Source organism: Rhipicephalus microplus, chromosome X (assembly GCF_043290135.1).
Source record: "Rhipicephalus microplus isolate Deutch F79 chromosome X, USDA_Rmic, whole genome shotgun sequence".
In the NCBI taxonomy this organism is placed as follows: Eukaryota; Metazoa; Arthropoda; class Arachnida; order Ixodida; family Ixodidae; genus Rhipicephalus; species Rhipicephalus microplus.
The window spans coordinates 431842924-431857721 of NC_134710.1; the positions used below are offsets into that span (position 1 = coordinate 431842924).

General features: G+C 44.5%; 1 protein-coding gene across 5 annotated transcripts in view; it reads left to right on the top strand.

Annotated features, from left to right (window-relative positions):
* Window positions 1-14798, top strand: part of LOC119160912 (uncharacterized) — a 256608-nt gene that overhangs the window by 227943 nt on the left and 13867 nt on the right. For 4 of the 5 annotated variants that reach the window (XM_037413180.2, XM_037413182.2, XM_075880454.1 and 1 more), the window contains 3 exons: window positions 2164-2256; window positions 10796-10898; window positions 11755-11817. In XM_037413180.2, the coding sequence (XP_037269077.2) occupies window positions 2164-2256; window positions 10796-10898; window positions 11755-11817 (259 nt within the window). The remainder of the gene's footprint in view (window positions 1-2163; window positions 2257-10795; window positions 10899-11754; window positions 11818-14798) is intronic. The other variant, XM_037413184.2, reaches the window with a different exon arrangement.

Consider the following 14798-nt stretch of genomic DNA (forward strand, 5'->3'; position numbering starts at 1 on the left):
TAAGAACATTCACAATAAAAAGTATTTATTATTTTAATCACTCAATGAAATTATTATGTCACTGTCAACTGCATGAGCATGTCATGGCGCACTCGCCAGAAAATTTATAATGGAAGTGATATCACCAAGCACTTATCTGTAAGTAGTTATGAACAAATTTGCTCTTAATAACTTAACTGTGGCAAATTCTTGCTTTAGATCCATTTTGTTTGTTATGCTACTTATATTAATGCAAACAAATGTAAGAAGTTCTTTCCTAAAAAAAAAGATGCAGGAAACTCTGCAACTACAAAACGTGGCAGGGGTGGTGGCTGATTTTTAGCCTTAGCATTCGGAGCATAGAGAAATGCGCTCAAAAGTTTGTTATTGTTGTACGTGCTTTTCTTTTTGCCTGCGTACCCTTGTAAGCAGCCTCGTTTGTACATGCTGTACACTCGGGAGTGTTATTCAAGAGGCAAATATTTCTAGCCCCGGCGCATTTTTGCCTCGCCCTTTTACTTGCCGTACATTGCCATGTTTTTTGTTCTTGTTGTGACAGTGTAATTGGTGCACTAGAGAGAATGGGGAGCCATGGAGGTGGTACTAACTACTGCTACACAGGCACTTAGGTTTCTACCATTGGCAATGCAGCCTTATCTAGAGGGCGAGAGAAGTGGGAGCACGTAACCCAGCGAAATTCAATTGAGGGCACTAATTTTGTTTCTGGTGTTTTTAATTTTTCACCCTGTATTTATTTATTCATTCTTCACTGTATGTAATCTGCTAATAAAAAGTAGGAAATTTATAAGTGTTAAAGGCCCCCTTTTAATGCTTTGGGCTTCAGAGGGTCTTTCTGCTGTGTATTGCTTTGTCTAGCTAAACGTATGGGCCCTTTGGAACACACTGCTGATGGGTAGTTATAAGAGTTTCACGAAGTAAAAATTGTGTGTGAAGCGAGTTGTTCTGCCATGCAAAAGTACAAGATATAACCTTGACTATCATTTTGTACTGATGCCTTCCGCTGGTGGTGTCGCCTCTGCTTGCATACAGCTGATTCTGTTTATAGCATGACTGAACAGCAGTGTGGTCACTGACAAGGAGTATGCTAGGAGTCATCACTACGTAATAGTGATCTTTAAAATTAAAAGTAACAGCCCAGAGCTTCCTTGTATTATCAAATAATGAGCTGTGATGCATTGTTAGTAGGTAGATTTACGACAAGCATCAAAACAACAAAAAAACTAATGATTTTTTGTTTGTTTCACTGCCATCACACCAGCAAGATTTCCACATAAACGTAGGTAACCCACTGAAATGTCTCTCAGCTCACACATTCCTGAAGCTATAAATTGCCTATCATTGTAGTGGGGGCTTGCGCTTTACTGCAGGAAGGACTCGTCAAAGCAAGCTGCGTAGTTGATTGGCCTGGTGCGGTGTGAGAAGAAGTGGCACACTTTTTATAATTATGTAAATGACCGCTCTCCATACATTGGCATGTTCATCAGCTATCCCGTGATATGCAGAAAGACCCCTTGGCACAGCGACTCGCCTTATTTCTCCAGTGCACGTAGTTGTACAGAATAGTGGTACTTAGGCCAGTCAAAGTATAAATTTGAAAAAGCTCAAGAGAGATGCGTTTAACACTATGGAATTAAACAGCTGGTGAGCTGCTGGAAGTTTGTCGTCGTTGGAGTGTGAAGAGGTCTTATTCTAGTGTTTTGATGGACCCAGGGACTCGAAGACTTGCATAACACGTTTGTACACATCTGGCGCTGTAAATTATTGAAAGAGCCGTTTCACAGGCATTCTGTGTGATACAGGCATGAGGGAAAAAGCTGATCTGCTTTAAATGTGTGTCGTTCTTAATTGGTGAATTGTTTATTCCTTGATATAGTACACTAATTGTAGAAAAATAGGGTACATAAATCGATCACTTTTGACTCTGTCACTGTGCTAGATGCTGCAGGTGTAGCTGATCTGTGTGTATGCCCATGCTCGGTAAGTCGTGTGAGACTATCTTGAGCTTAGTTGTAGCTGAAGTGAAACTTTGGCATGCCCTTCAGTATTATACACGACATGATATTGCAGATGGCTTGTCACTTCTGGTATTACATGTTGTCTGTCCAAACCCATGGACAGCCAGCCATGAGGCACTGCTGAGATGTGCCATTGCGGTATGCGTAGGTGGCTGGCAAGAGTTGGCTGGGGGGCATTTTCGGGAAGCTGCTTCCCAAGGGCCCCAATCAAATGATCCTGCCCGATGATAAGGACCCTGATGTACGTGCCTGTTCCGTATTCGGAATGACGTGTGTGTTTTCTTCTTGCCTCACGCATGGCAGGCTTTTGCTTGTGGCTTCCTCTCTCGCACAGCATTTTCTGTTTTCAACAATGTTGATTTGTTGGGCGTTGTTCTTTAGTTATGTATGCACCAGCAGTGTCTTTTGTAGTTGCACTAATTATCTTGTAACTTTGTCAGCCTCACGCCTTGCACAAGGACCTCTAGCAACTTGATTTTGCCATATGTGAATAAAATGCGGCAAAACAGTGAATGATCGGCACAGTGTACACTTAAAACTCTGATCTAACGAAGCTTGATTTCATGAAGTTCCCGATCTAACAAAGAAATTGCCATTCTCGAACAGGTACCCTAAGGATTTAAGGTTGCTGTCAACTCAAATTAACGACAATAACTTCGACAACATATCCAGTTTATTGAAGTTTTACCTAAAATATTCGAGTAAAAGAGTAGTGATGTCAGTCTAATTGTGACACTGAAGTAGCACTGCCACATTAAAAAAACGTCTCCTTAGTCAAAACTTTATATTTTTTAAAGGCTGCAGGCTCCACCGGCACACGGAGCAACACATTTGGCAATTGGTAGCGCGCTTACATCACAGATAATGCAAGGTGCTGCAGTGTTTGCTTGTTATATTTCATGGTTGATAGGACAGACAGTGCTGATCGTCTCCTCACAACTTTCTCATTTGTCCTGCTTGCACAATCATTGCATTTGTTGTTTGTTTCTTTGCTTCATGGGACATTGCCAAGAAATGGGAGGCTTCATGTCTGTGCTGTCATCAAGCTGTCCTTGTGGACTTTACATTGGTGGTGGCATGCTAGAGTGGCAAAAACAATGTCATGGTAGCATATTGGTGTAGCTAGGTTAGTTTTTCTTTTATTTTGAAAGATCAAAAGTCATTTTTTCAGTTTTACAGACTTCCTGCTACAACGAAAAAATTTGACCATGGCCATCACTTTTGTTAAATCAAGTTTGTTCAGCTGTAGGGGATAGAGGACGCATAACCTTTTCATTTTTATTAGCAAGGCATAATTCAAATTTTTTAGCATATAATGTTGATGGCAGCTAAAGTACCATATTTACTGGCATAATAATTGTGCAATTTTTTTTTCTTTGTAAAAGATTAAGAACGTAAACTTGTTGTGGGTTGTTGAGGCCATTATGAGGGCTGGCGGTGTCATCACTGAAGGCATTTTCACAGTCCCAAGAAAGCCATTTCTGATGGTAGAAAAATTGTTCAGCATTGCCCAGTACATTTTAGTCGCGCCTAGTAAACCAAAAATGTTAGTTGAGCAACTGTAGTGCCATAACTGTTTAACTTAGTACAGCCATCAACGGTTAGAATAGGGCTGTCACACTTGGCAAGCAATCACTTTTGACGATATTTTTACAAAATGGTTGTCGGATATGTGGTGTCTCTGAGAGATAACATCCCAACCTGCTGCATTAGCTTGATTGGCACATTGAAAGACCGCCATGTCCCGTGGACAGCCTCATGTCGTGCAGAAATTAAAGTACCTTATAAAGCAATCACCTGCAAATGCGGCCTTTGCATATCCTTCGCCCTAAATGTATCGTTGCACACTAGCCACCAAGCTGTACACGAGGAGTGCTATCACCCCTGCATACCTGCAAAGTCTCCCAGATTGGCCGGCAGGCTCCCGGATTCCAACCGTTTTTTTCGGTTGTATAGTTCTCATGAAAATCTCCCGGAAGTCAAAATTTCTGTGCGTGATCTCGCCGCATTGACAAAAAAGCAGCTCAATCTACTCCAGGCTTTTCGGACCTACCCCATTTTATTACAGTCGAAACCCGCAATAACGAAACCCCGCAAGTACGAAATTCCCGTGGCAACGAAATATTGCCGGATCCCCGGCGAACGTTCATAGAAGCCCATGTATTTCGTATCTCGCGGCAACGAAATGTTTTTGGACAGTGATCCTGCATTAACGAATTTTCTACCACAGTGCGGGCCTTATTTTACTCTCCCACCAAAGGTCAACTGTCGAAAATATGCTCGTGTGCGTGTTTGTGCGCACTCAAAATTTGTAAACGTCTGCTTGTGCCGTGCTAGGGTGGGTACCGCCATTTTTGTTTACTTAAATCGCCAATGGGGTCTGTGTCTGGCAACATGCCTGGCCACACTGCAGCAGGCGATGGCAAATGATCATGCTGGAGTGCAGATGGCGCCGTCGAACGAGCTGTACTTCAATTCAGTTCAGTTCCACCGAACTGCACATCCGTTCTGCAGCCGCTCAACCAAGACGTAATTCGGAGCGTCAAGTGCACCTCCTGGGAGAGGTTGATCCAGCGTTTGCTACTCAACCTCCGCCACAAGCGTCCCACCGACGTCAACTTATGCATGGCTTTCGAGATGGTGGCCGCCGCATGAGTTGCAACATTCCCGTTGCTGATTGAGGCTTGAAGCATGTGGGCTTCACCACCATTGTGCAAGCATCACGCACGGATTGCTCTTCGGCCTCACCAGACGAAGATTTAAATGAAGGCGCACTTGACGGCGAGAGTGGTGGCAGTGCAGTGCCTCTATCTCTGACCAACGCCTGGGGGAACTTAGAGCCATCGACATCGGCATCCCAGATAAACTCACCATTGATGCGTTCGTTCGCGCCGATGACAATGTAGTCGTGTACGAGGAAGTGACCGATGAGGCCATTATCGAAAGGGTGCGCGAAGATGATGACACCGAGGACCAAGAAGAGATGCACGCGAAGAAACCTAACCCGCAGGTTGTTTTGGATGCGCTGGACACCCTTCGCTCCTTTTTCTGCGCACATGGCGACGACGTAGCAATGGACCACTTTTTCCAGTGCGAAGGGAGAGCTTTGAAGTTGTCGGCAAAGTAAGTTGACTGACTTCTGGCAATAAATTTTCGTTCTGCTGGCCGTACCACTGTTTGTATGTCTCATACTCACGGCAACGAAATTCTCGCAAAAACGAAATTTTTCGGTTTCCCCGGCGATTTCGCTATTGCGGGTTTCGACTGTGTAAATAAGTATAAGAGGCATTCATGTAAACGTATAGTATAATGTCAGTGATGCGAAACCGTGGCAGATACGAACTCTTGAAGTTCGCCAGCCAAATTTTACTATGTTCATTGGGCCTCAATCGAATGCCCCGAACTCATTTTCTAATCGCGGCAGGTGATACGAAATTTAGTACGGAAACCGTCGAACGAAGGCCAAGAGCAGTGTACTCAGAGCTTCAGAAGTACGCGTGCAACCGGCGCACGCACTGTCTTCTACGGTGCGTGTGATTGTCGTTGCCACAACGGCTGTGGACGAAACCGCGGTCACTCTTGACACGATTATGTATGGCGACGACGTAACTGACAGAACCTCGAAAGTGTGTGCTCTACCAGTCAAAGCATCGCTGCTTTCTGCAAACTCTGCGGACAAAACTGCGGAAGATGCTATCGTAGATGGCATAAAATGACTTAGTTTTGAAGGCGTGTGTGCAGCCAAGCGCATGGGGACTGTAAAATAAACTACCGTTTGCCGCAACCGCCCCGCACAAAACCGCGGTCGCGGCGACGCGATACCGATCTACGAGCTCCGAGGGCACGCAGCAGTAAGTTAAAGGCAGTAAATACGTAAAAAAAAGTTGAAGTTTCGCTGCAAGGGCGAAACAATAAATGCGACAGCAACAACTTGGAATCCACTGAGAACGGCAAGCAGATCGAAACGTCCAGCGCGCTGCTCACACACAAATGACGCACAAAAACAATACTCGCAGAATGAGAGGGAACTAACAATGTTTATCGCTCGACATGTTACGCGCTGTTTAAACAAAAACGATGGATGATACGTAATCACAGGTACAGATGAGCACAAACTAACAAGTGTCCCAGTTGTTATACCTCGCTGTGTATGAAAAGCGCACTGTTTTTGCAAAAGGGGCTCGTGCAGAGACCACGGTGACTTTTGTGGGCTCGGCAACTAACGCTTTCGTTTTGAGTGAAAGCCGAAGGCACACGATTCCCTCACCAAAGGATAAGCGCGTGCACACAGGCATCCATCCATGGGGCAAGGTACACGTCTACGCATCGGGACGAGCTCAGCGCCGAGCGCGGGCGGCTTTTTTTATTTGAGTGTTCATATATACAGATACGTACACATATACTGTGAAAGACGGCAGCGGTGGCGATGGCAAAGAAACAGCCTGGACTCTCCATATAATTGCTATTGCAATAAAAAGGGGCAAGACGCTTTTTGGCGTTCCTGTCAAAAGAAAGTAGTAGTGAACAAAGCTTCAACCTGCGCTTTTACGGCAGCCAGCTGCGCCGTCCCGTCCATTCACGTGTGTCCCAGGAAGACACACGTGAGTTGTTTTGACTGAAATAGATTATGCTAGTTGTACTGATCCTTTTGGACTCTCACCTTAGTGAAAAATACCCTCGTGTGTTCGGTCACTCCTAGCCACTATAAGACTGTAACGCTGATGTTGGCGCTTGTGGTTGAGACCCCCCTCCAACTCCCCTTGGTTTTTCCAGATTTTGTATGTTTGTTTGTTTTTGTCTTAATTATTTGTTCCTTGTTTTGTTTTTGCGCTGCGCACCCCCCCCCCCCCACCCCCCTGTTGCTGAAATCCCCCGGATTCAGAATCCTTAAACTTGGCAGGTATGTCCCTGGTAAAGTCATTTGCATCTGACAGTGCATGCGTGTCTCGCGAATGAGCTGTAGTAAGGTTTAACAGGCACCGACGGAGAAGTGGTGCTGTGCTCGTGCAGATTAGGGCAAGCACAGGGGTGCCAGCAGCACCGCCCGGTGGCAAACTTAAGTGGGCACACAAAAAAACGAAGAGTGAGTCATGCGGCACAAACAAGTTTACTGGAGGTGATAGCACCCCACAACACAGCAGCAAACTCCACCAAGGTCTTGTCGACGGATAAAACCATAGTGATAAGAAGGGTTGGTTGGTTGGTTGTTTGTTGGCATTTAACTTCCCAAAACCACCACCATATGATTATGAGAGACGCCATAATGGAGGGCTCGGGAAATTTCGACCACCTGGTATTCTTTAACCTGCCCCTAAAATCTAAGCATATAGGAATCAAGCATTTTCACCTCCTCCGAAAATGCTGCGGAGGCCGGGCCCGCAATGTGCGGATCAGCCGAGTGCCTTAGCCACCAGACCACCGTGGCGGGTGTTGTAAGGGTGTCATCCACAGAACTGTCATCACTGTATGCGATTATGCTGTTGGCACAAACGGTTGCAAGTATTAAAAAATGGCCAGGTTCACAAACAAAGCTGCATTAAAGGCGTAACGACACAAAATTTTATGGCCGAGATAGCCTGTGGGATCAATTTCCATCAACATACGTATACCATCTGCAAAATGTCAACCGCCAATATAGCTTGCAAGGTATTTTAAATAACCTTTAAAGTTTGCCTTAGTGATCAGCTCCATCGTGCTCTTTACTCCCTCAAAGGGGACCCCCTATTTTCTGCATGTGACCACGCTGCAGTCAAGTTATGACAATGTCATAGCTGCCATTTTTTTCGGTCGCATTTGCTCCAGCAGACTATTGCTCAGCAGCTGCTCACGAGTCCGTAGTGACAGCACATGAGTTGAAAGTTCTTTGTCTCATGCTGTTTCGTTGAAAAAACTTCTTGATGCAAACTGTGTGGAAGTGAGTCACAGTTCTGCGTGCTGACATGGTCGAGCATTGCAGCTGCTAGATGTCTGCGTGCTGACATGGTCGAGCATTGCACCTGCTAGATGGTTGTAGTTGCACCAGTGGCTTGTCATTTCTCAAATCAAAACTCACACTCGTTGGTAATAATGAGTCTAATTAATTATCTGTTGCACACTGTAGAAAATTATGCCCCGTGTTATAACAGGCACCCAGGAACACATGACAGCAAAAAATCACGTGGCCAGAATTTTTGTGTGAGTACCCCTTTAAAGGAAAGCAGCAATATGTGCAAAAAAAAAAAATAGAGACAAAGGCTCTGCATTTAGACTTTGGGAAGCATGGAAGCACCTCTGATGATGATGTGAATCCATAACAATGTGACAGCTCTGGGCACCAAACACTGGTCTTGAATACATTAGTTTCACTTACTTCGTGCTCCTAAATTGGAGGACAAGTATACACAAGTGTAGCTTAATGGAATTCTGTACACGAGAGAATCACTGCACTGGACATAGTGGTATTTGTGTTTAGTATTGCAGCATTTTTTTCTAGTTGGGTACATGTCACGCGCCTGCATAGCTTTGCTAACTTGCATGGTATGGAGAAATTGACATTTACCCCATGTCTAACCGTGACATTCCTCAAGGTATATGGCAATTTGTGCACATGAGGAACAGCTTCACATGCACCCCTCTTCGGTAAAAATGCCTACAGTGTCGCTTTACCAAGTATGTGTCGCCTACTGGTCCAAACTTGTACTCTTCTCCTGTAATTACTGTGTACAAAGAAAATTTTGTAATGATGGGGCTATCTCACCAGTGATCTTACGGCGTCTGAAAATGTCCCTGTGCAGATGAGTTTGTCTTGCGTGTAGCAGTGCATTCATGACAGTATCATGGTATGTAGGAAAATAATCTGCATGTATGTACGATCAAATAGTCCTAATGAAAGCGTTAGAACCATTTTACATTTGAGGTAACGGGTTGTCATTTACATGAACACTTTCTGTAGCTTGTTAGGAATCATGGATTATTCTGAACGGTCAGTCTAATAATGAAATGTAAATTTTAAAGAATTCAAACATTTCACTACTACACCCACATCTTTCAGACTTGAGAAAGTGGAACACCATATTATACAATTAGTTGCATTGTCATGTAAATTCTGGGATTTTAATGGATTTATTTCTTAAATGCAGTCAGTTTGAAGGTGTAGGCAATTAGCTATTGGTGAATGTTCTTTTTTTTGCATATTTTTAAATCTCTCCCTAGGCTTACTGTATCTTGTGTGAGAGAGTGGGCAGTGCCATGTTAGTTTACTGGACTGGTAAAACTTGGGATTTCTCTGGAGCGAATGCTTGTGTTCACCAGACAGACACCCTTGTGAAAATGTTGCCTTCGTAGACTTTGCTTGTCTGATCACTGTTGACAACTTCACGTACCCATCATTCTGTGTACCTCGTGTGACTTAACAGGAGTGCCTGATCTTACTGAGGTATCAACATCGCAGGTATTTTTTGTAGTGAAGCTATATATGGCCACTGCATTTGGTCTGTTAGGGAGCAGAAACTTCGCTGCCCATTGCTTACCACTGTTCCTCTTAAAATTAAGAAGGGGTTGCGCTGGCTTCAAACACTGATGTACCACTTAAAAATAACTTGACACATGTCATGGCAAGAAAACACTGCTGCTCAAATGGGAAACCTTAAAGAAGCATGCGATAAATTCAAAAGGGACTTTATGGACAGACGCTTCCGAATGTGTGGCAGGGTGTGTGATTGGCTGTGGTTCGAATTCTGTGTCACCTGTGTTGTGATGGAAGGGCTGCGCTGGTCAAGCAGGTGCTTGACCAGCGCAGCCCAGGTGCGCTGGTCAGGTGCTTTACAGGTGCTTGTCATGACTGGTGATACTGTCAGGACTGGCTCCTCGTTTTTTTTTTTTTTTTTAGTCTAGAAGTACAGAAGAGACTCGTTGAATGAAACCTGAAGGGACCTGGAAAATGTGTTCCGCTTAACAGGAGTTTCGTTTACTGAGAGTTCAATAAGGGTGGAGAATCGAACTATGAAACTGATGGTACTGGAGGCAACTGTGCCATTTAAACAGCAGTTTTATATAACAGATTTCTGTTTGCTGACAGTCTACTGTATAGCCAAGTGCCTTTATAACAATGCACTCAGAACCGTCAAAGTACTCTGTTATACAGGCAATTTCGCTGAAACGCTCATCCATTGTATCAGTATCAGTTCAATCAGGTTTAAGGAAACTTTTGTTATCAAGGGGATTTTGTTGTAAAGGCATTTAACTAGATAATTTGCCCATCTTGTTGTCATTCCTGTGAATTAGCTGTAGCAAGTAACTGCATTTGTACGTACACCCCACATCAGGCCATATAAGTTTGTAAAAATGTTCTGTGTCTTGTCTATTCTGTCAAGTTACCTGTTTGTCATCATGCATGTATTATTGCTCTAGCTGATTCACCATAGCATGTTGCTTTGACGCTCTTTTTGACGTTGTGTGTAGGTTTACATGCTCTTGCCTTTCACCTTAGCTGTGGCTCTTCAGCCAACTTTCTTCTTTTGCCCGCCTGGCTTGCATGGGTTTTGCTGTGGTGGTGGATGATGGTGGCCTGGAAGCTCCTTCAAGCTCTTTATCGTGCTAACCACTTTCTTGCTGTCCCACTTATATTATACTAACAGCGCAAACGCACAAAGTGCACACAAAAAACTGAAGATAACAACTAGGAGCACTCTTATTTTGTCAGCTGCTATCTCTACGTGCTTTGTGAGCTTGCGCTGTTAATGTAATGTACATCTGCATCGGCTCGCCCAATGAACTATGGTTCTACAATCTCACATGCACAGATTGTCTGGGATGAGCAGAAGAAGTGCTGGGTCGACAAGAACGCTGCACCAGGTGAAGCGGAGAGTCGGATGGCAGCTCCACCTTCGGACACAAGTTTTGGGGGTGAGCAGTAGTGCTAATGTTTCATTTTTATTTCCTCATTTCCAGTTCTGATTTTTCTCGGTTCAAGGGTGAGCTTTTCTTTCCATACATCTCATACTGCAACCATGTGCTGTATTCTCTATATATAGTGAGCAACCAAAGAATGCATTTGTAAAAGTACAGGTCGGTCTACTGTTAGAGGGAACACGCGAGCGCGTGGCCTGCGCTCTGCAGCGGCTGCCTACAGCACCATCACCCAAAAAGCTAAGGAAAGCACATTCGCTTTCGGCGTCATCTATTGCCAGCCAAGATAACAATTTATGGCCGGTTGACAAGCACTGCTAGATTAAAGTCCCTCACCATTTGCGCAACTAGCAATTTTGGGCGATGCTTGCAGCTTGCACCGTGCTCGCACACCACGTTTGATTTGTTGGCAGCAGACTATGCACTGCAGGCATCGCCCTTTATGCGAGTGGAGAGGGAGCGTAATCTAGCGACGCTTGCCCTACCAGCCATGACTCGTTATCGTGTTGGGCAATAGGTGACACCGAAAGCGAACATGTTTTTTTTAACTGTCTGTTGATGGTACTGTATGCAACCGCCGCAGAGTGCAGGCCATGCGCTTGCATGTTCCCTCTAACAGTGAACCGACCTGTACATAGCTGTGGAACCTAAAAATGAGGTTCTGTAGATGAGCGAGCCATTTTACATTCACTTATTCCCTGGGCATTGTGAAGACGAAATTTAGTATTGTAGAATCTACATACAGTAGATGGCCAGTGTCAATCTCTCCTGGCTTCGTCCTTGGCTGCCAGGAGTCAAAAATAAGGTGGGGTCAAGGAGATGTAATTGTCCTTTCCCTTTCATCTTTTTTCAGGTAAGCCAAGTCCAGTGAGTAGCAAGCCAGGAGAGAACCGCTTTCAGCTGAGCAAGCAGCGCTGTGAGTGTCCTCATATTTTACAGACTTTGTTTAACCTCTGTGGCAAATGAGAAAAGCTAGAAAGTGTCTTTTTTGTAGCCTTCTTGATTTTATGTCTTACTCACATGAGAAGCACATTATATGTCAGTAAGTTTCGTGTGTAAGCAAGGTATGATTGTTGGAATCCTGCTTCTTTTATCCCCTCTGGTAATGTTGTTATTATCTACGATAAAATAGTTTCCATCTACATTGCATTCAGTGTGCTCTGAGGATAATGCAAGTTAGCTATGGTGCAACCAAGTTTGTATATCTGAAGTGATGAGTGTTTAATGCCGTCGATTAATGCCTATGCTTGCCCAGGATCAGAGTACAAGTCTAAATGATCCGATTTTTTAAATGAGCAATGGTCAGACTAGCCAGCTTTTGCATTATTAATATTACAGCATTAAGAGTGTTTAGCCACCTTGGATATGACACTTAAAATATGGATGCTGTCTAGCCAGTATTAGCTCGCATGCACTATATTTTTTGTCTTAAGGCATTGTCTTGTTCTTCAGAAAGAATCGCGAATGCATTCTTGCTTTTCAAAAGAACCGTTGAAGTTCTACATTAGAAACACGATTATCTATGTTCTGTTTCTAAAGATGAGGTACATCTTATGGTAGATTAGTGAGGACCTGGCAAACTATTTCTAACAATAGTAGTAATCATTGGGGTTTTATATCCCATAACCAAGGTATTATTAAGAGAGATGCTGTTCTGGAGGGCTCTAGAAATTTCAACCACAGGAGGGGGGGGGGGGGGGGGGTGACAAGGGAGCAAGAACTTACGTCGGTATGTTACTGCACGTTGTGACCATGAACACTTTTTCTTTGAAAATGCTGCCCATTTTCAGTCTGGTCACGAGTTCAATGATATGCAGTTGACTCCTATTAATTCGAACATGCTTAGTTCGAACTTCCGGTTAATTCGAACTCGCATTGAGGTCACGTCAAAGCTATGTGTATTTCAATTGGCGAAAACGCCCGGTAATTCGAAGGTGCAAGCACTTGCAACGATTAATGCGAACATGCTGCGCTCCAAAAATGCTTTCTGCGCCTTTCCCAATCCCGCAGCGGCACCTCCAACACCTCAACGCTGCACGCGAAGGAAAGGAAAAGTAAATAAAAGGCTGCGGTGGAATGTTTGCTCTCTCAAATGCCAATCTGCGATGACGCGCCTGTGCCACGCTTCTCCCTTTTCTGCCCCTGCCACATATAGACGTTTTTTTCGTGGGTGCCGCCATCTTGCTAGCGGACAGCCCTTTTCTGGTCTAGCAACCCATTTGGCATGCGGGAAGCTGACTGTTTGCATAGAAGGTAAGCGTGCGGCTGCGGTTTTATCGTTCCTCTTTCGTTTTTACGTGGTGAATTTCGACTAAAGTTATGCAGGTTCTTTAGAAAAGGTGTCTATGAGATGTTCTGACAAGGTTCAAGTCGTTGAGGGCCAATTGCTTTATTATACAGTGCGGCGAACGAGTCTGCCTCTGTTGCAGTATATTCTCAGCACTGACTTTCTGCTTGAGGAATGCACAGTATTTTCAGGTCTTTCTCTTCCAAAATGAGCAATTACACTTCGAGAGCACAGTGAATATTTTCTTGAGTTGTACTCATCCACTTTTTTGAAAAAAACATTTCTTCACTCCACGCCGTCGCATGAAGCCGTGCGTTAGAGTGTAGTGGTTTGTCTTTATTTCGTGGCACTGACAGTTTTTGTTAACTGCGCACAAACTGTTTTTGAAATTGCTTCTCAACTATGAAGGAATCACCGTATCTTACTAGCTCGTTTGTTTTTACAGGTGTCCACTTGAATACAGCTATTACATCTAATGACGCTGACGTGCCTGTGCATCCCCTTTTTATCTTCGTTTCTTTAATCGGGATATTTGAGTGTACTCTCGGTGCCGCGGTGCTTTGACCGACGATAGAAAGAAATGTTACGGGGGACTGGTAATCGAGTAAATATTGTCATTGTTGGAATAGTTGTATAGGCTGCGTACCTTTCATTCATATATCCGAGGTTGAGCATCGGTGTCGAAGTCTTTGCGGTTCGTTTGCCTGAAAAGTGCTCTGAACATACCCGAGTACTCAAGGAAGGCTCAAATTTTTTTCCTCTTTAAATTTGCAAGTCATAGAAGCCGCTGCTCCTCATCAACAGGAAAACGATACAACTTGAAAAGTCCACAGCCACAAAAACTCCACGTCTGATGATGCACATGGCATATTTCTTTCGACAAAAGTTTCTTTTTCATGTAGTTGTTACTGCACCCAAAAACAGAGCTGTAGTTCCCTGATGATTTTGGCCGTCCTAGCAATAACGAAAAAAAATCCGCAGGTTGGCTCAATTCACGGCAAATCGCTCGATAGCACCACACATACCAGCCTCAATACACACACTCCAAGTCGTCGCCCGCATGCCAGAGAGGAGGAATGCGTTGGTTGCCAGACCGGACCTCCTCACCCGATACAAAAGTCTATAAAGACCCTCCTCCTTCTAACGCCGCTCGTAAAGAGAGAGAAAAAAAAAAAAGAAAGCTGTCACGAATTGTGGCTCTCTCTCACACGGCGGTGCCAGGCTTCCTCCTTTCCCATCCCTGCCACGTAACTCTTCTCCTTTCTACGACACGTGCGAAACGAGCAAAAAAAAAAAAAAAGCTGCCGTGGAGTGTTGGTTTTCTCTCAAATGCCGATATGCTTCTCTCCGCGTGAAGATGCTCCTCTTTTCTCATCATGTGCTGGCCACGCTGCAGCTTTGGCGCAGAGGGTAGTAGCGAAGATGCAGTTGTTGTTGTTGTCTTTAGAGGGTGTTGGCGCTGGTCATTGCCGCGCGCAACTTCTCTTGTCAGGAGAATGCTAACGTCGAAGTAGAGCCCCGCCGCGGTGGTCTAGTGGCTAAGGTACTCGGCTGCTAACCCGCAGGTCGCGGGATCAAATCTTGGATGCGGCGGCTGCATTTCCGATGGA